At 40.0% G+C, this 26,143-nt stretch overlaps 2 protein-coding genes across 9 annotated transcripts in view; one reads left to right on the top strand and one right to left on the bottom strand.

The window, feature by feature from the left end:
• CASK (calcium/calmodulin dependent serine protein kinase) overlaps positions 1-26,143 on the top strand; it is a 344,800-nt gene that overhangs the window by 175,243 nt on the left and 143,414 nt on the right. The gene's annotated exons all lie outside the window — the stretch shown is intronic.
• GPR34 (G protein-coupled receptor 34) lies at positions 15,440-23,843 on the bottom strand. Its single transcript, XM_045876491.2, has 3 exons — positions 23,787-23,843; positions 23,046-23,134; positions 15,440-19,520 (listed from the first exon to the last, which is right to left on the bottom strand). Exon 3 carries the CDS (start codon positions 19,439-19,441, stop codon positions 18,305-18,307), a length of 1,137 nt encoding a protein of 378 aa, XP_045732447.1. The 5' UTR covers positions 19,442-19,520; positions 23,046-23,134; positions 23,787-23,843; the 3' UTR covers positions 15,440-18,304.

The following is a 26,143-nucleotide window of genomic DNA, read 5'->3' as shown; positions in this document are numbered from 1 at the left end:
CCCATTTCTCTGTGTTTATCACCATAGCTTTCTAGGTACCACATTCTCATTTATAAAAATCTAGAGTGGGGATTCTTTAAATCTTTTTTTAAATCACATTCTTTCTTTTGATAAACACAAAAATGTTGCCATGCATCTGCCTTCTGAGATGCCGTACACTGCCTTCTTATATGCCCCCAGCCTCTCAGAGCTATTGCACTCTCTACCCAGTCGCCATTTTAAGTTTTGCATCATGGATTACAGAAATAGGAAGGGTTTTTTTCCCAAATACACTATTATAATTTTTAAATAATTTTTTAAACCAAGCATTCCCCGCACAAGGACTTTGAAAGCTTGAGGGCTGTACAATGTCTCTAGGTTCCAATACAGAGACCCTTCACTAATGTCTACCAGTGTCTATCATTTTAATTCTTTGCAGTTTTTATTTAGAAAACCGTCCAGATGCTTCAGAGAGAGTTTGTGTCTGAATCCAGTGCAGCCCAGCAAATTGGAATCTGGTTGCAATTAGTGTACTACCAGTTGTAAATATATAAATCCTAATCTGTACCTTGACTGATTTAAAAACCAGAGAGTGAAATAAGCCAGTTTATTTCCTAAGAAAAATTTATTCGATCCAAGTAGATTTTTATATAAGAAATGGAGCTTCCGGAGTGCCTGTGTGGCTTAGTCCATTAAGCATCTGCCTTCAGCTCAGGTCATGAACCCAGGGTCCTGGGATCGAGCCCCACGTCGGGCTGCCTGCTCAATGGGGAGCCTGCTTCTTCCTTTCCCTCTGCCCCTGCTTGTGCTCTCTCTCTCTCTCTCTCTCTCTCTGTCAAATAAATAAATAAAATCTTTAAAAAAAAAAAAAAAGAAAGAAATGGAGCTTCCTTTTATGGTGCTAGTAAAGAAAAACACTACCCCTGGCTTGTGTAGATAATGCATTATATACTAAAATCTGAAAAGTAATAGTGCTTCTGTATTCACAGATTGTATTCCCCTAGTTTCAAACTAGCCCACCTCAGATAGCATCTGCCATCGTCTATTACTGTCGCCTTGCTTTGCTATTTCACACTAGCAAATGCTTCCAGACAAAAAGGAGGGAGAAAGACTCTGATGATCAGTTTTCAAAATTTAAACATTTTAGTCCTGTTAGAGTTTTTATAGGGTTAACTTTTAAGCTAAAAGTAAGTGATCAGTCTTACCTGCGCAAGTAGTTTACACCAATCAAGGCTCTGTTGTTCAGGGCAGGGATGCTAAATTTCACACTTAAAATTCTCCGACCATCCAGTATCTTTCAATTCTAGTCAGTGTGACCAGATTCTTGCATGACACCAACTACAGTGGGGGGGGAAAGGAAATTAAACAGAGTATTGAAGAAATTCAATAGTTATGGTAAATGTAGCAACTACCTCTCAAAAAACCTCATTTCTCTATTTCTGTGGTGGGAGGAAGTTGGTGGACAATATATATATTGTACTTCCTTATGACTGTTTCATGAACTAGCTCTATCTCAAGTAGCTTTATTAGCATGCTTGGCTGAAGTTAAGTTCAAAGGTTTAGTCCCCATAGCTGGTTTTATACATCACAGTGGTAGAGGGAACAACTTCATAGTCACCCAAGAAAATATTGGTACAAACTTGTCTGTAAAATCACTTGTGGATGGTTTATTTGCAGTTCATCTTTATCAAGAATAAAAGGAAACAAAACCCAAGGTTTTCTTACCAGTAGCAGCTTACTAGAATTAGATATCATAGAGCTGGAATAGAACTTCATGATCATCTATGGGTACAGACCCTTCATTTTAAGGATAAAGGAGTGAGTGAGACCCAGGGTGCCTGGGGGGCTCAGTCGTTAAGCATCTGCCTTCAGTTCAGGTCATGATCTCAGGGTCCTGGGATCGAGTCCTACATCAGGCTCCATGCTCAGTGGGGAGTCTGCTTCTTCTCTGCCCCTCCCACCCACTAGTGTTTGCCCCCCCCCCCGCAAAAATAAGTAAGTAAAATCTTTAAAAAACAAAAACAAAAAAACAAGAAGTGAGACCCAGAGCAGCACGCTGTCAGTACAGACCGCATTCAGGGGTTTAGGTCCCAACTTGGTTACTAAGTGAACTAACCCATTCTACTTCCAACTGCCCTGTGAGTCCCCCATTCAGATTCAAAGTAGTGTACATTGTTTGGAGCATTTCATAATGGGTTTGGGGAATCCTGAAAAGTGCCAGAATCTGAAGACCAGATATTCCTCGGATAAAATGAATAGTTACATCATGCTATAAAGAATCCAGTTTTATATATAGGATTGTTTAATGAGCCTGAACTAGTAACTAAGTGAAAGCTCAGTGTACAGCTGAGGAGCCAGATTTGTGTCACATGCTACCCTTCCTTGTGTAGTGAAACCACCGGGAGAGGGGTCTGAGAATGGGAACAGAAATCTAATTTCATCAAACCTGAGCACTTCAGTTATCAGAAAATCTTCATTTAAAATTAATAGGAGGACCTTGCCATTTCTCATAACCCCCAATGTGAATCTTCTTTCGTGTTGATCGCATAAGTCCTCCCTAATGTTTGCTAATTGTTCTCTCTAAAACAAAAGTGAGAACTACCTGAGTGGATTTTGTTCTGCTGCTGTTCATCTTTGTAACGCTTGCCATCATTTCATTAAGAACAGTGACTCGTCCAGGGTTATATGGCCATGGATTGCAGAGTAATTTGGCCTCTCTGGAACTCCTGTCATTTTTACTTCAACAATTTCTCATGTCCCAGGAAGGAATTACTTAGAACAAAAAAATGGTTTGAATTAATTTAGGGAAGAATGGAAATGGAATACTGTTTATAAGTGAGAGATCATTTTTTTAATATTACCACTTTGAGGCTTAAGCACCTTTAGCCAAAAAAAAAAAGCGAGAGAATGCCCTTGCCTTCCACTAGCTTTCCTCCATTGTCCCCAGACTCAGTAAATGATACTATCACCTCCTCGTTATTCAAGCCAAAAACCTAGGAATTATCCTTGATTCCTCTGTTTCCTTCACATCTCACATCCAGTCAATTCCTGCAGCTTCTCCCACCACCACCACCAGTAGTAGCCACACTTAATGAAAGCTTATTATGTGCCAGGTATCCTGGTCTGTGTTTTATATGTCTTACTTCATCTTCACAATACCCTGTGAAATAAATAGTATGAAATATATTCAATTTAAACGTTAAGTGACAACCTCAGAAAGGTCACTTAAGTTGCCTAAGATCATGCAGCCATCTGTCCTCACAACATGGTGACTGGCTTACACACACACACACAGCAAGTGATTCAAGAAAACAAGACCATAGCTGCAATATCTTTTTTTTAATCTAGCTTCTGAAGTCAGCACTGTCACTTCTGCTGTGACATTATCTTGGCTACACGGAGCCAGCAGTGATTCAGTATGAAGAGGTAAATAGCAGGAGGTGATGATCACTGGGAGCCATCTAAGAAGCTGGCTACCACAGGATGTCAGTCAACCATTGGACCAGGGAAGAGTCAAAAGTACTTCTTAAAATGATTGTCAGGCAGCTGATCATTTATCGAGCAAGAATGCCTGGATGGATGTACGTTTTGTCATATCTTCCTGTCTCTTGATTTTTAGTGCTCTGTATTAAACAGTGGAGTTCATTTAATGAATATTTATTGGAGTTCCTACTATGTTTCTAGTGGTGTGTGGAAGTCACAGAAGTATATTAGCCACAAGCTAACATAGGGTCTCCGGAAATTCAAAAGCGATTCCACAAGCAAGCTGAGAATTCAGATTAATAATGTGTGATGTGTGATACAGACTTTAAATGCTCTACAAATTAGAAAAAGGAGAAAACCATGAATCATAATGGTTCTGGAAGGTCAAGGAACTAGAAGGAAAGAGAACACGTGCTAAGCTATAGTTCTGTGCTAGGTAGGAACTGGGCAGGGCATTTTACATATAAGAACTCTAACAGTGGGTGGTAGAGGTCCCATTTCACATGTGAGGAAATTGAGTTGTTAAATAACATGCCCAAGGCGACACAACTAGTAAATTAACTTGAAAGCACGTGTATTTATTTTTTTCAATCTCATCCTCTGCCTTTGAAAGCAGAAATTATTGGCTTTTCTCAAGGGTCAGTTAGTTGTACCTGGTGGTACTTATGGTAAGTAAACTGGGGTCCAGTTTTGAATACTTTTTACTTTGTTCAAACAGGGTTTCCTGTCCTGTGCTCAAATGTAGCAGAATTGACTATGGGAGGAATCAAGTCCAATTTTCTAATCTTTGAAAGCTTTGGACTTTAAGCTAAGTTGTAGCCCATCGATAGCAATATAAATTCTTTTTGATTGAGGCGATTTTTGAATTCCTTAACTGAAATACAAGGAATTTTCTAATTTATATTTTTCTAAGAAATACTACAACTGGTAGAAAAGTGTAAATGTCAGAGCATACAAAATTAACCAAAATATAACTTGTCAGGTGGAAATTTTGAAGATTACAAGTGGTCTGTACAAGTGGCCCCTTGGACTTTTCCTCACTCAGGCCACCGGTAGTTCTCTTTGGTTTCTCATTTGTCTTTCCTATCCATGCCCTCTTCAAAGTTCCGCTTCTGTTATCCAAGTGCGAATGCTCTTGTCCAACACTTCTAATTCGTTGCTACATCATCTGCCAAATACTGATCTCCTGGGTGTTCTGCTCTGACCCTTATGATTTACTTCTTGAGGTGTTAGAGTAGTTCCCCCCCCCCCCGAATATAAGCCCTGCCTTGTATTAAGTTTCCTGCTTTCGAGATATTTGTGAGTGTCAAGCGAATGTTTCACTCTGGCCCCAGAACCCATTTGGAGTCGTTCAGTAAGAATGGTTCAGAGGGCAGGCATGTGGTGATTTCTTTTGACAGCCTATGGCAAGCTGTATACAGCAAGGGTGCACGAGACTTTTCCTGACTCGCAGGGATTATAGGGGTCAGGATTAGGGTCCCTTATCAATTTCCATCAGAGCCAGAACCCAGAGGACACAAGACACATCACTCATGCCTGAACTTTATTGCTTCAGCTAGACAGTTATTTTAGGCTGGTGTCTAAGCTGGCTGCAGTTAGCCTTTTTGAGTACTCTTTCTGACCAGTCAGCAGTTCAGGGCATCGGGAGGCCGGTGTGCAGAAAGAGCAGATTGGCCTCACATAGTCTGTGTTAGAACATCACATTCAAAAGATAAGTGGTTCTCCAAAGGAGCAGGCGGGAGGTGGGGGAGGCAGTGGAAGTCTTTTATCCAGTTCAGTGCACACCCAAGGCAGTGGTTACCTTTAGGAGGAGTGAAACACAGACCTTCTACTCAAAGCTGTGGTTTGTTCAAGGCTCACTGAGCCCCCTGCTCCCTTCAGGATGTGGTGTCTGGCCACAGCCCCATCTCCACTGCACGGCTCACAGGTCCTTGCTGCTACTGTGAGTAGCAGTACTTACGGCCTTAATCAGGGTCTCAAGAACTTCTACTTTGAAGAGCTGATTTCTCGGCAAATCATGGGAGTATCTCCCTCAAGAACTATTTTTCAAACAGCAGAAATTACAGTCCAGAGTTTGAAGGTTTATCATCGTGCAGAAAAGTGATTAGCTTTGTAAGGAAGGTCCAGTGACAAAACGTAAAAGGACCTACTAATCGAAGTTTCATTATACTTCACCTTGGGCTTTGTCTTTTTATATAGGTTTGTGTGCACCGGATAGACATGGTCTTCTAGAATTGCACACCCCAATAACACTGTAGCAGTCTCGGCGGCGGTCGTAAGAACTGGAATGCCCTCTGAGGGGGTGGAGGGAAGTAGATGGGAAATTAGGTTTGGGGAAGGGAAGAAACTTCAGCATTGGATTATAAATGAGGCAGAAATCTTTTTGAGGACAGTCAAATTTTGAATTTCAACATCTTTGAGTCAGTTAAGTTTAATTCATATCCTGCTTCAGAACCTACCATTCTTTTTTTTTTTTTTTTTTTTTTTAAAGGTTCTTTGAGGGGCGCCTGGGTGACTCAGTCGGTTAATCGTCTGCCTTCGGCTCAGGTCATGATCTCAGGATCCTGGGATAGAGCCCCACATTGGGCTCCTGGCTCAGCGGGGAGCCTGCTTCTCCCTCTCTCTCTCAAATAAAGCTTTTTTTAAAAAAAAAAAAAAAAAGGTTCTTTGGAAAGCCAAAAGTAGATAGAAAATTTTCTGAAAATGAAACATTTGATGATAGAATTCTAAAAATAATTTAGGCCATCATATTGCCTCAGGTAGAAGATACATCCCTACACCTCTGCACTGGGAAACAACACCTCAGATTGCAGTGAGATTTGGGGAACCGAAAAGGTATCCCCCATCAGTTCTCTGGAACTCTCACCACTGTCCCTTTCTTCCCAAGACCAGGGTTTCCTGGCCAGTTTATTACTGATCATTTCTTTTGGCTTTCTAGATACAGTTGTCTTGAGGTTAAGTCCCTTACTCCATGTCACTTCCTGTCCTTATTCAAGGGGGCAAAAACAGAGATGTGAAGGGAAGGCAAGGGGCAGTTGGGTACCTGAGGTCTTACCACCTGTACCATTAGTATCTGGGTTCATTTCCTCTTAAGAGCCCAAAGTACTGAAGTAACAAGCTTTCCTGAGAGCCGCTTTTAGGAGGCTTATAAATGGCAGCCACTGAAGTGCTTTTTACATATATTCGATCAATTTTTAAAATTTCTCTGAGCTAGATACTATTCTATCAGTTTCTAAATGAGATTTAGGCCCACAGAAGAGAAATAACTCGCCAGTGGTGACAGAACTGCAAAAGCGTAGGGCTAAGATTTGGACCCAGGCAGTGTGACTTCAGAGCCCATATTCTTAGCTGCTGCCAGAATCTGGTTTATTGTGTTGGGTATGGTGACCAAGTATCCCCAGTGACCAAAAATATATCTCACTTATATACCTGTTTGCAGTTTTCAATCTGGAAGTTTATTAACTCCTGCCAACTCTCCCATTGTAGAGGTACCTTTTTCCTCTTGTAACTGGTAAGTAATCAGAAGGTCCTATTTTGAGACTATGTATTGTTTCCCTTTCACTCAGTTGATTTTAGCATTGATTGATGATCCTCACCTAAATCATTTCTTACCCTGATGGACGCAGATATATTAGCTTTGAAGTAGTCACTTGAAGACATCACTCTAAACAAGTCTTGGTGTTGAGATAATTCTCAAAACAGTGCTATCTGTGGCTTAGCTTCTAATATTACCATATTTTGTCTTCTTCCCTGTCCTCCATCAAAAACCAGCCTAAAATGTACTGTTTTAATAAACCAACAAATAAAGCATCGAGGCCAGGAAACATAAGTTCTCTGGAGTGCCGTACCTCCAGAAATATCTGGTAGAGAAAACTGGAAAAAAGAAAAACCGCAGTTAAATGTTCGCACCTGTCTGCCAACGCATGCCTTCAACAGTGCTTCGGCCAGCAGAGGGCAGTGTATTACCAGCCCTAGTTAAACCTCTCTTGCAATTAAAGGCTGAAGCAGAAGCTGCCCACGTTGCTCTATTTTCCAGCTAGAAACTTAAAACCATTTAAAAGTTTAGTTTTTTTAAGTTCTAACAGAATGATAAACGTCATTATTTTACTAGCTGAAAAACACTTTAAACGTGATAGAGTAAAAATAATTGTGTGGACAAGGATTTCTGTCCTTAAGATGAAAACCCATTACCACTCATCTGCCTTTAACAGGATATGTCCTTTGGGGACTTTTTTGTTTTGTACCGGCGATTATCACAAGAGTCACCTTTGTAAAACACTCACAACTACAATCATCCTAGCAGTAAAAAATAAAGTCTGACATTTTAGTATGTGAAAGTTGTAATCATATCTTCTAGTTTTATTGAGCTTTTTTTTTTTTTTAATCACAGCAATTCATGGACATAGCTTTAAAAGTCAATACTGAAAGGCTTGTAGTGAAAACATGTCTATTAATAAATGTAATTTAAAGCACATTTCAGCTAATGAAGAAAATATAGGTGCTATTCTCTCCCATGTAGTCCTTCCTCCTGTCGGCTTAACACACTCTGAAGATCCTTTCATTTAAGAAACCCCCTAATCGGTTGCCTCGTTATTCCCTTCTCTCCATCAGGGGGGAGCATATGCTTGTTTTTATCTCTGAGAACACATGGTTTGTTTAAATCTTTAATAACCCTGCCACTCCCCACTCTACAGTGGTTTGGAAAATTGGTATCTCTCTCTCTTCCTCTCACACACAGCTTTCAAGTAAAAGAATTCAAGGCATTGTCTCTCTTGTTAATGAATTACTTACTGTATTCACTGTTGCCTTTTTAGAAGTAGTACTTTTTGTTTATATTTTATATGCATCGTTTATCTCTTGCTGCATACCAGACCACCCCCAGACTTGGTGGCTTAGGACAACCACCATTTGTTCACTCTCAATTCTGTAATTTGTTCTGGGCTCAGCTGGGCAGTTCTTCTGTCAGTCTCACCTGGGGTCATTCATGCAGCTATGTATAGCTTCTTAGTCATCTGGAAGCACAGCTGAGACTGGGCAGTCCAAGATGGCCTCAGTCTTGTGTCTAGAGCCCCAGCTGAGATGGTTGTGCAGGCTGATAGTCTCTCTCCATGTGATCTTTCTACTTGGTTTATTCATAATGTGTTGGTCTCAGGCTTCCAAGAGGCAAAACTGGAAGCTGCAAGGCCTCTGAAGGTTTTGCTCAGATGTCCTACAACGTCCACCACCTTTTATTGGTCAAAGCAAGTCACATACCTGCCCAGATTCAAGAGGTGGGCAAAAGACTCCACCTCTGAATGGGAGCTGCAGAGAATTTTAATCTACCATCTTTAATCCACCACATTTTTTAATGTGCTTGCAGTGGTAACGTTTTAATTAGATTTTTATGTCTTTCCCTGAAAGTGCATTTGCATTGGCTCTTTCCTTGGGGGTTAATATAGTATGTGTACCTCAGTGTTCATGGCTTCTTGGGCAATATTTCGAAAAGAAAAGTTGAGGTTACTGTCGTTTTGTTTTGATTATTATATTACGAAGTGCATCAAAAGTATCATGAATCCATTGTTTCCAGAATATTAATCTAGCTTTTCAGTAAAACTAGAAGAAAAGTTTGTTTCTGCTAGTGTGATCCTGAAAGCTGGATAAATTCATTGATCTCTCCAATATGAAAGCCTAGAAGGATGTGGAAAGAATTAGTCTAGCTTACCCCTTTGGTAGCTCCCCCACCACCACCACCACGCTGGTTTGTACTCACTACTCAAGATTTCCTTATTTGCAGGATCATAAATGGAAACTATCAGAGCATGAGACCCACATTTACTTACTTAGCTGATTCCTCTCACTAGTTGCCACATATATTCGGACCTCTGTAATCAGCCCCTAACACAAGCTGACCTGTGTGTTCCAGTGTTTTTCAAGACTCACTGGCCACAAAGGGGAACTGAATATGAACATGCATGCAAACCTCATCAGTTCCCTTTGCAACCAGCTGAAAGTTGTTTTTTAATATAAAGGAAACAGGATTTTTCTTGTGAGTACAAACAGCTTGCAGCATTTCTGCTTCTGACAGATCAGGGGACACACAAGAGAAGACAGCACTAAATTGTGAGAAAGACAGTTTAAAGAGAAAGGAAAATGGCAAAAATTGAATTGAGGAAGAGAAAGAGGTGCTGCTATGTACAGGAAAGGAACAAAGCAGAGGTGGGGGACTGGGGTACTAGAAAGTCTTAGTAATAGAACACGAGAAGAGGCAGGACCTGTAAAAAGGAAATGTCTGTAACAGGAAAGGGCCTATGGCAGCATTGCCAGCAGTATTAATGGAAGGCATTAAAATCTCTTGGTCCAGAAGTTTGCCATTGGATAAAATTTGAAAATATAACCCATTAGAGTGATTACCATTCCCACCTGAGTTCATGCTCCTGAGCCTGGTTTATAGCAAAGGTGCCTTGTCCCCATTTCAGAATGCAGTGTGGTGACCCATTTGGGCACTCTGATTACAGAACAAAACCATGGGTCAGTAAGAAAGCAAAGAAACCTAAGCACCTAACATGAATGTCACAAAGCTCCTAGAATCCGTCAACTCATTTTAGATCTAGTTTAAACAATCTCTCTAGCAATAAAAATGCCTACTACGTGCTGAGCAAGAGACATAGGTCAAATTCACTACAAAAGAAGATTGAGGGAAACTGCTTGGGGACCACTGACCATACATCAAGCAGCCCCCCACCATACGCACACTTGTCTGAGTAGCCCTGAGGGCATTACTGTATTAGCATATGATGGCACAACAGGATTGCAGGTGGCCCCTGCTTGCCAATCATTGAGGCAGTGACTGTTCTGCAAGACCCAAAACTTCTATTCATGGGATCTAAAGAACATCTAATCCAAACTTTATTAAATGCCTGAAATACTTTGCTACCTTCCCAGCCTGCTGCGGATCCATACTATATTGAAACACTTCGATTAACAAATAACTCACCGGCTTTCTATTGCATTTGAGATCTGTAATTATTAGAAAACCCTCTCTTACGATCTGGTGAAACATACCTCTTGCAACTCCCATCCTTCACCGATCCTCTTTCAGCTTGCTCTCTGAAGCTACACACACCCATTTTTGCTGTAATGTCTTTCCTTTAGTCTTCTGCTTTAAGGCTACATAATCTCATTCTCCCAACTCTTTTTCTGGTATCCTGCAAGGTGCCCTCACTGTCCTCTTCTACTTGTTCAACTTTCAGAGCATGGTTCTGACGAGCATGTGACTGGTCTGTTACCGCTCTTGTCCTGGACAGTGCTGTTATTCATGAAAGCTGAAGTTAAATTATCCTTTGTGAGTTACTCCGCAACTCCCCACCTCACTTGTTCCAGACCAGCTTCCACTGTCTATCTTCCTAGTTCCGATGTTTACCTTCAGCTTCTGGCCATTCCATTTTATAGATTTTCCCTTGACATTTGAGTATTTGGATAACATATATTGAATGTTTCCTCCTGGACAGGTACATTTATTAACTCATTTAGTCTTCATAACAACTGTATGAATTAGGTACTCCTTGTTTTCTCAGTAGAAGAACGAGAGCTTGTCCAAGGCTACGTAGTAAGTGATGGAGCCAGAAATTGAACTTGACCAGTCTCGCTGCAAGAGCTGCCTTTCTAACCTGGCTGTTATGCTGACTCTCAGTTCTATTATTTAATAATGTTTCATGTCATTGGGCCAAGAAGACCTATTGGATCCAGCCCCACCGTGATCCCCACCGTGGCCTTACTCTGGTGGGAGGGTGACACTGCTCCAGTGCTCAAGACTCTTCTGGACTGTGTCTGGATGGTCAATGCCAACATCTTCCTATGTGGATACATTTAGCAGGTCACCTCCTGGCCCAGCAGACTTTCTGTGCTTTCAAATCATTTGCACATCTGTACTCAGATGTTTGAATTTTGTAGTGTAACTCTAAGAAAACATTTCTATGTTCTCAGGGAATGTCTCATCTGGACTCCACTTTGAAATGCCAAGCTAATCATAATTCTGTCTGCAAATTCTTTAGCGTGGTCTTTGAGAGCTGTGTATCAGAAGGCCAGGGTTTATCTAGATTTTTTTATTAGAAAGTTTCTTTCAAGCAAAAGAGAAAACGTCTTACTTTCCTTGTGGTGTCTGGCAAAAGAAACCATAAGGAAAGGAGAAGGCAAGGCCCACACCGATACAAGTGATTAACAACCCATATAAACAACAAAAGATTAGTATCCAGAATACGTGCCATTTCAACAATTTGAAAGAAACGAAAAGAGAGGCAACTAATTAAGGGGGGAGCGGGGAGAGGCCCAGATATGAACAGGCCATTTACCCAAGAAGAAACCTGAATGGCGGCGGGGGGGGGGGGGGGGGGCGCGTACAAGACATGAGCCGATGCTCCATTTCAGTTGTAATCAGGGAAGCACAAATTAAAACCACAGGGAGATGCCATTCACACCTACCAGATGGGCAAAAGTTAGTAAATATGACAAAACCAAGTATTGGAAAACAACTCATGTCTCACTAGACTCATGTCTCAACTCATGTCTCTCACTAGTGGGAGAGGTGTATAAATTGGTAAAATCACTTTGGAGAGCGGTTTGTCACAACAGAAATCAATTGCAGATGCGCATACCCTTATGAGCAAGCAGTCCTACTTCTAGGTGTCAACCATAGAGAATTTCCACACATGTGCACAGGGCGTGCAAGAGACCATGGTTTCTAATAGAAAAAGTGGAAACCACCCAAGGGCCCACTGTCAGTGAAATGGAGAATTGAGCTATTGTTTGTTCCCACAGTGAAACACTGTGTTATCAGTGCAATGAATGAATGAGACCTACATATATCAACATAAAAAGAAATTGAGTGAAAAAGTTAAAAAGGGTGTAGTAGTAAGATACTATTTGTGTCCGTTTTAAAAACAAAAACTAATGCATATTGTTATATATACCTGTGTTATAAAAGTATAAAAATGCACATCAGAATGATACTACTAACTTTGGGAAAGAGGATACCTCAGGATGAGCTTTAGTGAAGCTGGCTTTGGGGGTTATGTCTGGGTACAAGAGAACAGTTAAGCTAATAGGGCCAAGTGTTAACATCTGTTCAATTTGGGTGATGGGTGCTTGCTGCTTACTGTATTGTGTTTTCCCCCTCTTTTGGATGTTTGAAATGTTTTAGAACTAAAAAAAAGATGATACATGGAATGACCCCACCAGAGTAGAACTGTAACAGTTGACTGTGGATCCTGAAATAACTGTATGACTTACCAAAGCAAAAAGAGATTCTATGTATCATCCACACCTATATTCAAACTATAATTAGAAACTTCTTCCAAATCTCATCTTAGGATGGTTCTTGATGCATTTCCTTGGCCAGAAGCAAAATTAATAAGGGTGAGGTGCTCTAAAACTTTATTTTTCCCCCATTCAGCCTGTAGGCTTTTGTACAAGATTACTGTCCATGTTTCAGGCAGAGTTTTCCCGGAGTGTGCAAATGTGCCACAGCTAGAAAACCAGTCTTTAAGATTTTGGCTTTTTGACCTCACACAGTTTGGATGAGTGATAAGCAGAATTTTTTGTCCCAAATACATAGTTGTTTGTTTTTTTTTTAAAGACATCTCAGTAGTTAACCATTGGGCTTGGGCAGAAGGAAATGAAAACAAAAAGCATTGTCTTAGCGGAGACAATGTCTGTGGAGTCAGAGTCTAACTCACATCCCCTCCTGTGTAAAAGGCAGTTTTCCTTACACCACTGCAGTGTAGATTAAGTGATGATAATGTGTGTCCAGTGCCTAACAGTGTAAAGGCACATATAACATCTCTATTTATAATATAAATATCTCTGACTTTGCTTCTCATTTTCTTGCATGTGAACTTGAAAGGGGGGAAATAAGAGGCATAGCAGAAGTTTAGGACAAACCTAGCACTTCCTTTCCAGCTCTGAGTCTGTCGTTACCACCCCCCAGCCAGCCCTCCTGTCTTCATCTGCAAACCAGACTGAAAAAAGATGTGGCCTCAGCCAACGTGAGAGCGTGCCTTGGTTTCCATCTCATCTGAGATGACACAATTCAGATTACATTCTGAGTTTTGAATGCTTTCTTCTGATGAAAAATAGAAGTGCCTTGGCAAGTTATGGCATCTGGACTTGGTGCCTGACCTAAAAGGCTCTCCTCGTAGATGTCACGTCTGTTGTGAATGTTTTTCCCACTCTGTGCTTTTGCGTTTATGTTTGTGTGTGGTTTTTGACAAAAAAAAATAAAATAAAATCTATGCATTTTCCCTATAGTTATTTCTATTGTTTTATTAGTAGGCAGTTCTTTCCCATCCACAGATGAGTTAGTCACCTATTTTTAAATCTTTTCATGGTTCCATTATTTACATTTAACAGTCTAATCCACTTCATAATGTTTTGTGTGTGACATGAGGTGAGGCTGTAAACTGACTTTTGATTAATAAGCACAGCACTTTTTATTAATCCATCCCTTCCTTCCCCTATGCTTCTCATGTGTCTCCCTTTATTTGTAGTGGTTCTTTCTGAGGGAGGGAAGTTTGTCACACTCACTCAGGATTTCAAAAATCCACTTAACCCCATTTTGCAAGATTCTAGCACATCTTGAGTAACAGAGCCTTAGGTTTCCCTCTGATTGTTCCTGCCCCTACTCTGCTGAGAGACATTAATTATGTCATATTATCTTCTCCTGTATCATTGAGGGTCTGCTTAGAGATGTGTATTCTGTTCCAGTGATAAGCTTATCCTGTATCTGCTGCACAGAGTTCTCCTTATTGAAAGATAAGAATATATTTTAATGGGGCACCAGGGTGGCTCAGTCGGTTAAGCGACTGCCTTCGGCTCAGGTCATGATCTCAGGGTCCTGGGATCGAGCCCTGCATCGGGCTCCCTGCTCAGTGGGAAGTCGGCTTCTCCCTTTCCCACTCCCCCTGCTTGCGTTCCCTCTCTCACTTTCTCTCTCTCTGCCAAATAAATAAATAAAATCTTAAAAAAAATATATATATATATATTTTAATATCTGGTAAAATAAGTTTCCATTCATATTTCAAAAACCTAGGGCACCTGGATGGCTCAGTTGGTTCAACATCTGCCTTCAGCTCAGGTTATGATCTCAGGATCCTGGGATCGAGCCCCGCATCGGGCTCCCTGCTCAGCAGGGAGCCTGCTTCTCCCTCTCCCTCTGCCCCTCCTCCTTGCTCATGTCCTCTCTCCCCTCTCTCTCTCTCACACACACACACACAAATAAATAAAATCTTTTTTAAAAAAACCCTTAAAAAAATAGCCTGTTAATATGTTTCTGCAGGGCGCCTGGGTGGCTCAGTTGGTTAAGCGACTGCCTTCGGCTCAGGTCATGATCCTGGAGTCCCTGGATCGAGTCCCACGTCGGGCTCCCTGCTCGGCAGGGAGTCTGCTTCTCCCTCTGACCCTCCTCCCTCTCATGCTCTCTGTCTCTCATTCTCTCTCTCTCAAATAAAAAAAAAAAAAAAGGTTTAAAAAAATATGTTTCTGCAAAATCCAGGTTGCTTGTTGGGAGAACTCTTTCATGCTGTTTTTCTCTTGTGGGTAACTTTCAGTAAGGCTTTGATTCAAAGGGTTGTAATTTTATTAGTTCTACTTTTATACGGGCAGGACTGAAGAATCCATTTTAAAAAGAAGCTGAAAATAAACCCTTCTGTACTTGAACAAAATTTCCTTTTTCTGTTGACCTGATCCTAGAAAGTTAACCGTCATCAAACCCAGCTCTGCACTGAATACTTTTCCAAAATGAACAGCAATACTCAGCATTGGGTCTCAGTCTGGCAGCCAGGCAGTTAATTTTGCCCTTGTTTAGTTTTGCGTATGTGAGATGCTATTTAGAAACTTGTTCTGAGTATCTTTTGCAAGGTGAGGATATGTATATACTTGGGAATTTCCTTTTTCTGCATGCTTCTAGAACTAAACGTTGGGTTGGGGGATGTAGGGACAAGTGTTTCCTGCTTGCAAACACTAACACTCAGTAAGAAATAAAAGATTATATATAACAAATAGGCTTAAATTCAGTAAGTCAGTAGCATGTTAAAAATTTACAAACATTTGCAGGATTCAGGTTACTCTAAGACATGTTATTAGTGAAACTTCTATCAATAAACAAAATCCATTATAAACTTAAGCTCAGATTGACTTTTATCAAAATTTATTTTACCACAAATATTATACCAAGAATTAACTCAATGTGCTTTTTAATTTTTTTTTTAAAAGAATGCCATTGTGTGGGGCACCTGGGTGGCTCAGTCAGTTAAGCATCTTTTTTTTTTTTTTAAGATTTTATTTATTTGTCAGAGAGAGATAAAGCACAAGCAGGGAGAATGGCAGGCAGAGAGAGAAGCAGGCTCCCCACTGAGCAGGGAGCCCGATGCAGGACTCGATCCCAGGACCCCGGGATCATGACCTACACCAAAGGCAGACGCCCAACTGACTGAGCCATCTAGGCATCCCAAGCGTCTGACTCTTGATTTCCACTCAGGTCATGATCTCAGGATCGTGGGATCTGCCTGTGTCAGGTTCCGTGGCTTGAGAATTCTTTCCCTCTCCCTCTGCCCCTCCCCCACTCATGTGCGCACACGCAATGTAATTTAACCATTCAGGCTGTTATGTTTATAGTAGAGACATGTAGGGATATAAAATGCTTACCAGTAATGTAAAAAAAAAATTTTTTTCCTTTGAGAACATGAGGGAAAATTTAGTATGGTTATATTTTAAAACCATACAAACAGAAATGCCAAATTTCAGTTTGGTGGTATTTGCTAACATTGTCAGTGCAAAGTAATATAAATTTTTTCTGAGCTGCTAATTTTTCTGCAGATTTCCATTTTTATCCTCACATGATTCTTGGTTTTTTTTTAATATAATTCTGCTTTGACCTGGTCTTTATTCCATCAATAGCATGCACTTACTAATATACGACTGCGCACTAATTGTATACAAGCCAAATCTCATTAAAATAAATTTAACCCTAACAAAATTGTTCATACTCTTTAACATTGATTCCCCAGCCATTGGCCCACCTGAAGTTTGAAGAATTATTCTAACTATAAGAAATTCTCCTACTCTGTGACAAACTTATGAATGGATCCTTGGACTTTGTCATAATAGCTTTTACATATTTACTCAATGGCATTCTGGTTCTCTGTGTGACCAAAAAACTGAATAAATGCTGGACAAAGTTTTAAGAACAGGTGCCGTATTACATCTCCTGATTACAATCATATGATGTCCTATGCAGCTATATCGAGATACATTGACTAGGAAAAAATAAAATACACCCAGTTTTTCAATTCTGTTAAGCACCCCCTCCCTCGCTCCCTGACTCACTCATCTGCTCATTCGTTCACTCATTCAGTTATTCAGCAGATACCTATTGGTCACCTGTGTGCCTTGCAACCCACTAAGTTCCCAGGAGCCCTTGCTAAATAAGAGCCCTTTCTCTTAGAGCTTACTCTCCAATTAATTTTGAGCATACATGAAAATTTCAGAATTTGCTCCCTTTAATTCTAATCTATAAGTTTTCTTTATTATAAAATATTTCAAACACTCAGCAATATACCAAAAATAATAAAGCAAATACCCAAGTACTATCACACAGGTTTAACAGACATTAACATTTTGCCATGTTTGCTTCAAGTCTCTCCAGCTGTAACCATTAACTTTAAGTTGGTGTGTTATGCTGTGGATATTATGCACATTATATACTTTTATTGCATATCTATAGATCCATAAAGAATATGGTATTTCATGTGTTTTTGTATTTTACATAAATGATTTCACATGGTGTATACCTTTTTGCAGTTGGGTTTTGGGGGGTATTTTTCTATTCAACATTGTTTTTGATAATTCTCCATGTTGATGCATGCAGGTGTAGTTCATTTCATTGAAGCGTGGTGTAATACTCCATTTTGTGAACAGTTTATTTCTCCATGCCTTTACTGATGGATACCCAACTTAGGTTGTTTCCAGTTGTTTGATATCATGAACCAGCAGTTCACTGAGCATCATTATGTATAAGTTTTCTTGTAAACATGTTTGAGTGGTTCTGTCAGATATGTACCTAGTATCAGACTTGGTGGATCATAGGGTGTGCCTATTTTCAATTTTACTCTATCAAAGCATGGTCCAAGATGGCTGAGTCGCTTATAAATCTGTTTTAAGTAAGGTGTGGGTTCAAGTCCTTATTGCTAGGCTATCAAATTCTTAGCTCATCTGTTGTTTGATTTTTACTGTACAGTATTTAAATTCTTTCTATTTGATCTAAAAAGTGATAGATAATGGGTGATATCATTTTATAATTAGAATTTATTATTTCATCTGTTATAAAGATTTAGGCATAAATGAATACAGTAGCAAATTATACAGGCTCTTTAAATGAGAAAGAACATGCATTTTCTGACATTTTTGTCAGTCCGCCAATCATTTAACTTACTTTTAAATGCACTTTAAATTAGTATTAAGTGCTTGATTTTGAGTAACTACGTTAGTGACTTGAGAAACCATGACATTTTAATTATTCTGTTGTTAAAACCATAAATTTCAGTTAACTTTATAATCTATGTTAAGAGTGTTCGCTTAACAGCATATTTTGAAAAGACTTTACATACAGATTTAAAATCTAGTGATAAGTATAAGCTTTTCTTTCCCTTGAAATAGTTTACAACTAAGCAAATAAAATATCACAAGTAAGCAAAGAGCTTTGAGCAGATCTGAGCTTTGCAAATGCTAGAACTTTGTTTCATAATTTTTAGTTCTTTAAGGAATTTAGAGGTTGTATTTTTTCATCCTTTTTCATGTGTTTACCGCAAGTGCTTTAAGAAGTAGACTGAATTTTAGTTGCAGCAGATGTATCATGCAGGGAGTATCCTGGTTTAAATTCTGAAGTGCTTTCACTTCTGCTCGCTTCCCCTTGAAATCGTCTAGAAAGAAGTTGGCACATTATTTTGCGGATGTTACTGGACATCAGGAAATACATGACTGGATCTAAGCAGCTATTGAAAGATGAGAAAACCAACATGATCTCATTGGTTTTGTGAATGATTTCCTTCCAATAGCAAGACGGCCTATTTAGCTGTGAAGATATATAGACAAATCGGAAGGCATGATAGGGAACAAAACATACAGTAAAAATGATAAGTACGATAAAGGAATTTCGGGCTGTTTTGGCATATTTACCAGAGTTGGGAAATTTTGACCTCCTTTTGGAAATCCTCAGTAGATTCTTGCCGATCTTAATATATGAAAGGATTATTAGTAAGAAAATTAGCCAGAACATTACCACAAGAACGTAGTTAAAAATTGCTTCTCCTTTGGCATTATGCTTCTCTCTATAATGGAAACACACTGTGGAATTATGATCTCCTTTCTTAAGGGTTAAAGTAATCATAGTTAAAAATCCAGCAAGAGCAACTGTCCATACTGTACAGCAAACGTAAACACTTTGTTTGGTTGTTACTGCCCTCCGTTGTTGTATAGACCGATTAATTTTTATGTAGCGATCCAAACTGATAAATCCAAGCAAAATAATGCTAATGTACATGTTCATATAAAATAGTGTTCCCACAACCTTGCAAAGGATCACACCGAGTGTCCACTGGTTCCCGTTAATGTGATACATTATTCGGAAAGGCAGGCAGAAGATCAGTAAGAGATCTGCAATGGCTACATTCAGTAGGTAAATCTGTATGGAATTTCTTTTGCGGTGGATACCCAGAAATACATAGAGGGCAATTATGTTTCCAACCAGTCCCACGATGAAAATGACAGAGTAGGATATTGTTAACAGGCTAGAAAGTAGTTTCTCATCCATGGAACAGGCAGTAGTAGTATTTGGGTCTCCTGAGAGGTTCAGCAATTGGTTGCTGCGATTAGCCATAAAGCTACATTTCTGGGAGGAGGAAGGCCAGCTGCGGGCTGTAGCATTCAGCATTGTTACCATGTGACCTCTCATTGTCCGGTGTAGGGATCAAAAAGCGGAGGCGCTAAATGACATGTTCCTTGTGTGTAACTTTTATGTCTTCAGATTTTTCCTACAACAGAATGCAACATCGAGTCATTTGCCATTTTAATAACAGTCACTATAACTCGAAGCCCAAATAATAAATCATTCATTTTTAGACGTGAGAAACTTTAACCATCTACGCTAGGTATATAGCAGCATTACGGTATCACCAAACAAGCAGTAAATGTAGTAGAGCCTTAGGGAATGTTGTGCTCTAACCTTTCCTATGGCTGCGGTATACGTTCAAGGTTTGTTTTATTTAAACTTCCATAGGGAGTTTGTTATAGGAATAGAGACGGAGGTGAAGAGAAATGACAGCTCACACTGCTCAAAGATAAGGGTCAATTTCCCTAAAGGTAGTTACAGCCATGAGTGAGCTGGGCCCACTGCTGACCCCTGCCCAGCTTCCTGCCTTGACGCCTTCCCTTGGATATGGCAATCATTCATTTTGACAAGGGCTACCACACAGCCTAGGACAGATAAACTGTGGCAGTATTCCATGGTGGGAATAGAGGAGAGAGTCCTCAGTGTCTTCCTTTGCAACCTAAGACCGAGTTGGGTGTATTAAAATCATTTGCTTACAGGGCAGGCAGACAAAGACCAAGAGAGCAGAGCACCTGCCTCCTTAAGCAGACTATTCTAACACTGCAACAGGAGAGCAAAGTAGCCGAACAAAACCAAGTCAGGTGGCAACGGCCGCCAATTAGGCCAGGCAGTCTCCTGACCTAGAAACCTAGAGTGATAGTTAGATGGAAAACAGGATGTGCATTCCAGGATTTTGAAATAACTAACTGCAGCTTACTATGCCCTGGGTTAGGTAATTTGCAACTGTTGCTAGAACCTTATAAGAGATAGAGTGTGGATTCCACTTGTTTGTGGCAGCAGAGAATGTTAATGCTACCTGTTCTTGGCCCTTTCCTGGGCATTGATTGCTATGAAGAACTCAGCCTGGGAGGCCATCATAAGGAGCTAGAAGACATGGAGAGAAGGTTCCAGGAGGTCTCATCCCTTTCCTTTCTTAGAGCGACTGCCCCTTTTCTCTACAGCAGCATCTTAGCAGAAGTAACGTAAAGATGTTCAGAGCAAGGTTACCAAAATCAGACCTAACTCTGTGACCTTGATCAAACCAATTAATCTTTTCTAAACCTCAGTTTTCTTATCTGTAGAAATGCACAACGGGTATGAAGAACTTAACCCTAGCACGTAAAAGTGCTCCATGAAAATTAGCTTAAAAAAAAAAAAAAAAAAAACCTTTGGACTAATCTCATTTTAGTAAATATTTCACACCTGGCTAAATACTACATGGAAAACAAAGGTGAACAAGACCAAGATCCTGCTTTCAGTGAACGTTTTTGTAGGCATGTGCATTCAAATTCTGAATGCTATAATGTAAAGTGGATTTGAATTATAGTAACTTCTTGATGTGGCATGGTACACAGAGAAAAAACATTTGGAAGAACTTAGCCTTTCTTAATATTCTATCTATAATTTGATCAAGAAGAAATCATGTCACTGAGGGTAAAATTCCAGTTTAAAATGTTGTCAAAAGGGGAAAATTGATTCCAGGAAAGAGGAACCAACTGGTGAAGAGGAAGTTATGTAATCCCTGGTAAGAGCCTGTCTGCAGAGTTCAGGTCCTTGGAGGAAGGGAGGCAGGAGGACCAAGTCTAGTCTGTCCTGTGTCTCAACTGCAGGAAGACCGATGTCGACAACATTTATAGAAATTTACAGGCATGCTTCTGGTGATCTGAGTTTCTAAAAGGAAAGGGCCATCTAGGAAGAAAGGCAGGCTGCCAAAAAATGAAGCTGCGATCTAGATTACCAGGAAGAGGAAAAGGGTGCCTGAAGGAGGGATTTGCCTTGTGTGGTTGAGTGGGGAGCTTGCAGAAGCTCAGGTAGAAACCTCTCATAGCCCCCGATGAAAGGGAACTTGATGGCAAGTGATAGGATTTTGAGAGCTCAGATAGCCAAAACGACTGCGAGGACTCCTCTGTAAGTGGTTCTTTTTTTTTTTTTTTTCCCCTTCTCCCGTGCTGTATTTTAAACTCCGTTAGGGTTAGGAACCAAGTCCTTTTCGTTTGCCTCTGTGTACCAAGTGCTCAGCCCAGTGAATATTACTGAATGAAAGAGGGAAATCAGTAGACGAGTAGGTGAAGTTCTACATGCGGATCTCAAAATCAGTTCAAGTACAGGAAGGGCTTTAGCTGCAGTAAGAAACGAAATTGCAATGGACTGTGGTTGCTGTGTCGGTAGCGCGCTGCAGCTGCAGCAAAAACTAACCCCCTTCTTTGGTTAAATTCATAGATAGGGAGTGTCTTAAATGAAGACCATTACTCCTCATCTGAAGGGTGTTACTGCCAGCTGGGAGGGCCTCACCTGGAATGCAGTGTTTCATCCCAGCAGCACACTTGGAAACTGCCACAGAACAAAAGGGGACAAAAGCCCAAATCATGTCATAGGAGCAAGCTGAAGGAAACAAGCACCTCACCCTGGAGATGGATTTCACCCTGTGATCCGTGTTTTCAGAAAGCAGTACAAGGACTAGTAATAGAAACTGCAGAGACAGATGCTGCCTCCTGTTAAGGAAATGTTCTAGAATGAAACCGTCTATCTTGGGAGGCGGTAGGGGTCTTAGCACCAGAGATCTCAAGACTACCACTGATTGGGTGCTTTGTAGAAAAGATTCTCGCTGCCTCTCAATCTGGGCTGCATATTAGAATCCTTTTGAGGGCTTTTTAAGGATACCAATGCCTGGCTCCAACCCCAGATCTTCTGATTTAATTGGTCTGGAGTGGGCTCCAGGCAAAGGTTTCCTTTAAAAGCTCCTCAGGAGATTCTAATATGCAGTGAGAATTGAACCCTTGAGCTAGATGGCTGGACCATTAACTAATACTTATTTAGCAGCTGCAGTGTACCAGGCACATTTATATTACGTCATTTGCATAATCCTTATTGTAACCTTGTGAGGTAGGTATTACAAAAGAGGTAGTGAGGGATCAAGAGGTTGTGAACTTTACCCATGACCACACAGCTCTTAAATGGCAGTACCCAAGCTGGAACTCAGATCTGCCTAGCTTTTAGGGTCCATGATCCTTTTCGCTAAACCTCACTCCTGATCACATAGGATAAGCATTTTCTTTTTTAATGCTGAGTTATGTCAGCAGTATTTAGACATGATTCCTTTAACATTATCCACATTAGCGATTTTTTTTTTTAGCGATTTTTTAAAAGATTTTATTTTGAAGTAATCTACGCTCAATGTGGGGCTCAAACTCACAACCTCGAGATCAAGAGTCACATGCTCTACCGACTGAGCCAGCCAGGTGCCCCTCACACCAGCAATTTTAAGAAGTTTGTCCCCCTGTGTTAGTGCTGCGCTGTACCCAGCACCACCACCCCCCGGCCAACAGTTTTCAACTGGCTCATGTCGGAGCTGCTGTACTGGAGGGCAGCGCCCAGTACTTTCTGCTGTGGCCTCCAAAGAGCCCAAGGTTTTTAAATGCACTCTGGGTATGTTTGTGAAAACATCTCATTGCTTTGTGAAAATACATACCTATTTGGCAATGGCAGCAATCTTTCCCTGTAATTTGACTTGCTGGTGACCGAGTCTTTCAGGCCATGCTTCAAAAATTGCATTAATTGCTGCATACAGAATAAAAATTGGAAGCACGTTACTGTGGGAATAATACTATTAGTAGTTCATTAGGTTTTGTTAAAACTTAACTGTGTCTAAAAGAAACATTTAAAAAAGTTTCAGTTGAATTAACTAACACGTATTTTACTTTTTCTTTTTTCTAATATTCACCTTACTTACTTCTGAAACACCAAACTTAAAATTTAGTTCATCTGGCAATTACCATAAAATAGTAACAATATAATAAAGTACAACTGGTGCAAATAGGGAGGCAGCAAAACAATAAAGTTAATAAGTGATAGATCATTTAAAATACATTGGAGATAAAATTTGTTGCATATGAACATAACTCTTAATGGGTTCAAGTAGCTCTGCAAGTCTTTATGGCAATATACAAAAGACAGTATAACCAACGTGACAATATTGATAGTATGAGCTTCAGTACCCACAGTGACCTATAGTACTTCCAGTAACTAAGAAGACAGCCTCATTTTAAGTCAAATCAAGGCAGAGAGGTATCATTCAAGCAGTTTACTCAGGTCTCTAAAAAGCAAAGCACTGCTAGTCACCATGAAGCAGGTTTCACTTTTAGTATTCAGATAATCAAATTTTAACTGAAATAATGGGTCATTTATAGAGTTGAAATCAAGGAGTACTCACAGGTCAGGCTCTCATGCAGTAAAAGGAGCAGAACCCCAAGCTTCCCTAAACACAGAGACTAGTCTTTGTATGTCAGCCGGGCTCCTCCATCCGGTCGTGGTACAATTGGTTGAAGTTGTCTTTTTTTTTATATTTGCATGTGGTAATAAGTTTTTTTTTCCCTTTTCTTTTTTCAATATGCCATCCATCCGATTCCTTGTGAAAATGTTCAAAAGCCCACCAGCATGCAACCATTTTATGTGTAAGCTCAGTCAACACTTCACTTTAGAAAATTATTTCTATCTTTTGTATGAATACCTTTCACCTTCACAGTTGTGGGAAGTTTGCCCTTATCCCCCAAATAAAGAAGTTTTATAAATTCTAAGCAGAATTATGCATTTTCTATTTTTCCTAAGAAACAAGGCATAATAAGCACTGAATATCTGTTTCTTTCAGGATTCATTTTAGAAATTAAGTTATTCACATAAAATGGCAGTCCTGTAATGAACTGTACTAACATCAGTAATGAATTATTTTATTCCTTAGTTTTAAGTTTTATTTGATCTGTACATTATTTTAGTAGATTTTCATGTATCCCTTTACGACCTTGGGTGTATTTTCTAAAACAATGTTACACTCTTAGGACTAGATGAGATTTGTGATGGTATTCTCCCCTTTTTATCACTACGATAAACTCTCGCAAGTAAATTGAAATCTCTGTTTTAAAGAAAATAATGAAGGGGGGCGCCTGGGTGGCTCAGTCGGTTAAGTGGCTGCCTTCGGCTCGGGTCATAATCCTGGGGTCCTGGGATCAAGCCCCACGTCGGGCTCCCTGCTCAGCGGAGAGCCTGCTTCTCCCTCTCCCTCTGCCTGCCTCTCTGCTTACTTGTGCTCTCTATCTGTCAAATAAAATTTAAAAATCTTAAAAAAAAAAATAAGGGATTCTACAGTTTTTATTTTGGTCCTTGTCCAGTATTTAATGACTGTCTGTCCATCTATGTAACTGCTGGCCCTGTAGTTTCATGGCATTTCCCTTTTTTCGTTGTCATCTGAAATGAAAGATTAGTTTTTATCCTCCCCATAATTGTTACCCTGCAGCTTTGTTTACCCTAAATAATATTTAACTCATTGGGCTTTATCTAACATTCTAATTATTTCTGGGTACATTTACTTTCCTGAACTCATATTCTCCAGAGCTTTTGGTTTGTTATGAATATGACACATGGGACAGAATATTTTAAAATTGCTAGAATGAAAATATTTCGTAGCTCTTCCCCTTAGAACCCCTGAAAAGGAAGAGGATTACTGTGTTGGTCTGGCAGGAATTTTGTGTGTGTGCAGTGTGAGGAAAAAAAAAGGAAAAAAGAAAGAAAACCCCATAATATTAAACTTGCTTTCTTAACAGTTTTTAAACAGTTCAGTAGTATTAAGTATATTTTTATTCTTGTGCGGCACATCTCTGGAACTTTTTCATCATGCAGAACTGAAACTCTGCACTCACTGAACACTCCCTTTCCCTACCCCTTGGCAATTACCTTTCTACTTTATATGATTTGGGCTATTGTAGATAATTCATTTGAGTGGAATCATACTGTACTTGTCCTTTTCTGGCTGGCTTTTTTTCATTTAGCATAATATCCTCAAGGTTCACCCATGTTCTAGCATGTGACAGGACTTCCTTCTTTTTAAGGCTGCATAATGTTTCATTGTATGTGTATATATCACATGTTCTTTCTCCATTCATCTGTCAGTGGGCATTTGGGCTGCTTCCACCTCTTGGCTATTGTTGTGACTAATACTGTGATATACATGGCTGTGCAAATACGTTTTGGTGATCCTGGCAGAGTTTTTTTATATATAACTAAATAGGTATTTATTAGCATTCTGTTTCACTAAATCTAATACAAATATTTTTATGTTATACTAGCTATTTTTCCACACCTTAGCCTCCGTTTGCAAAATACTAATTCTGTTTTAATCTTCAGTGCCCTGGTGACCCTACTATGACCAGATTTGAGTACATACAGTCCCCAACTTACAGTGGTTCAACTTCCGATTTTTTTACTTTGCAACAGTGTAGAAGCAATGTGCATTCAGTGGAAACCGCACTTCAAATTTTGGACTTTTCCCAGGCAAGCGGTATGTGGCCCGATCCTCTCCCGTGTTGGCTGGGCAGTGGCAGTGAGCTACAGCTCCCAGTCAGCCACGCCGTCACGAGCGTCAGCAAGCACTATACGGATAACCACTCTGTACCCGTGCAGTCATTCTCTTTGTCACCTGGGGTATAGTATCCAATAAGTTACCTGAGATACTTAGCATTTTATTATAAAATATGCTTTGTGTAAGACGAGTCTACCTGACCGGAGGCTAATGTAAGT

Source organism: Mirounga angustirostris, unplaced genomic scaffold, assembly GCF_029215605.1.
Source record: "Mirounga angustirostris isolate CCGP_5_RB_7025 unplaced genomic scaffold, mMirAng1.0.hap1 SCAF_11, whole genome shotgun sequence".
Lineage (NCBI taxonomy): Eukaryota > Metazoa > Chordata > Mammalia > Carnivora > Phocidae > Mirounga > Mirounga angustirostris.
The sequence above is the reverse complement of the archived record's forward strand: the minus strand, read 5'-3'. Positions and strand labels throughout refer to the sequence as shown.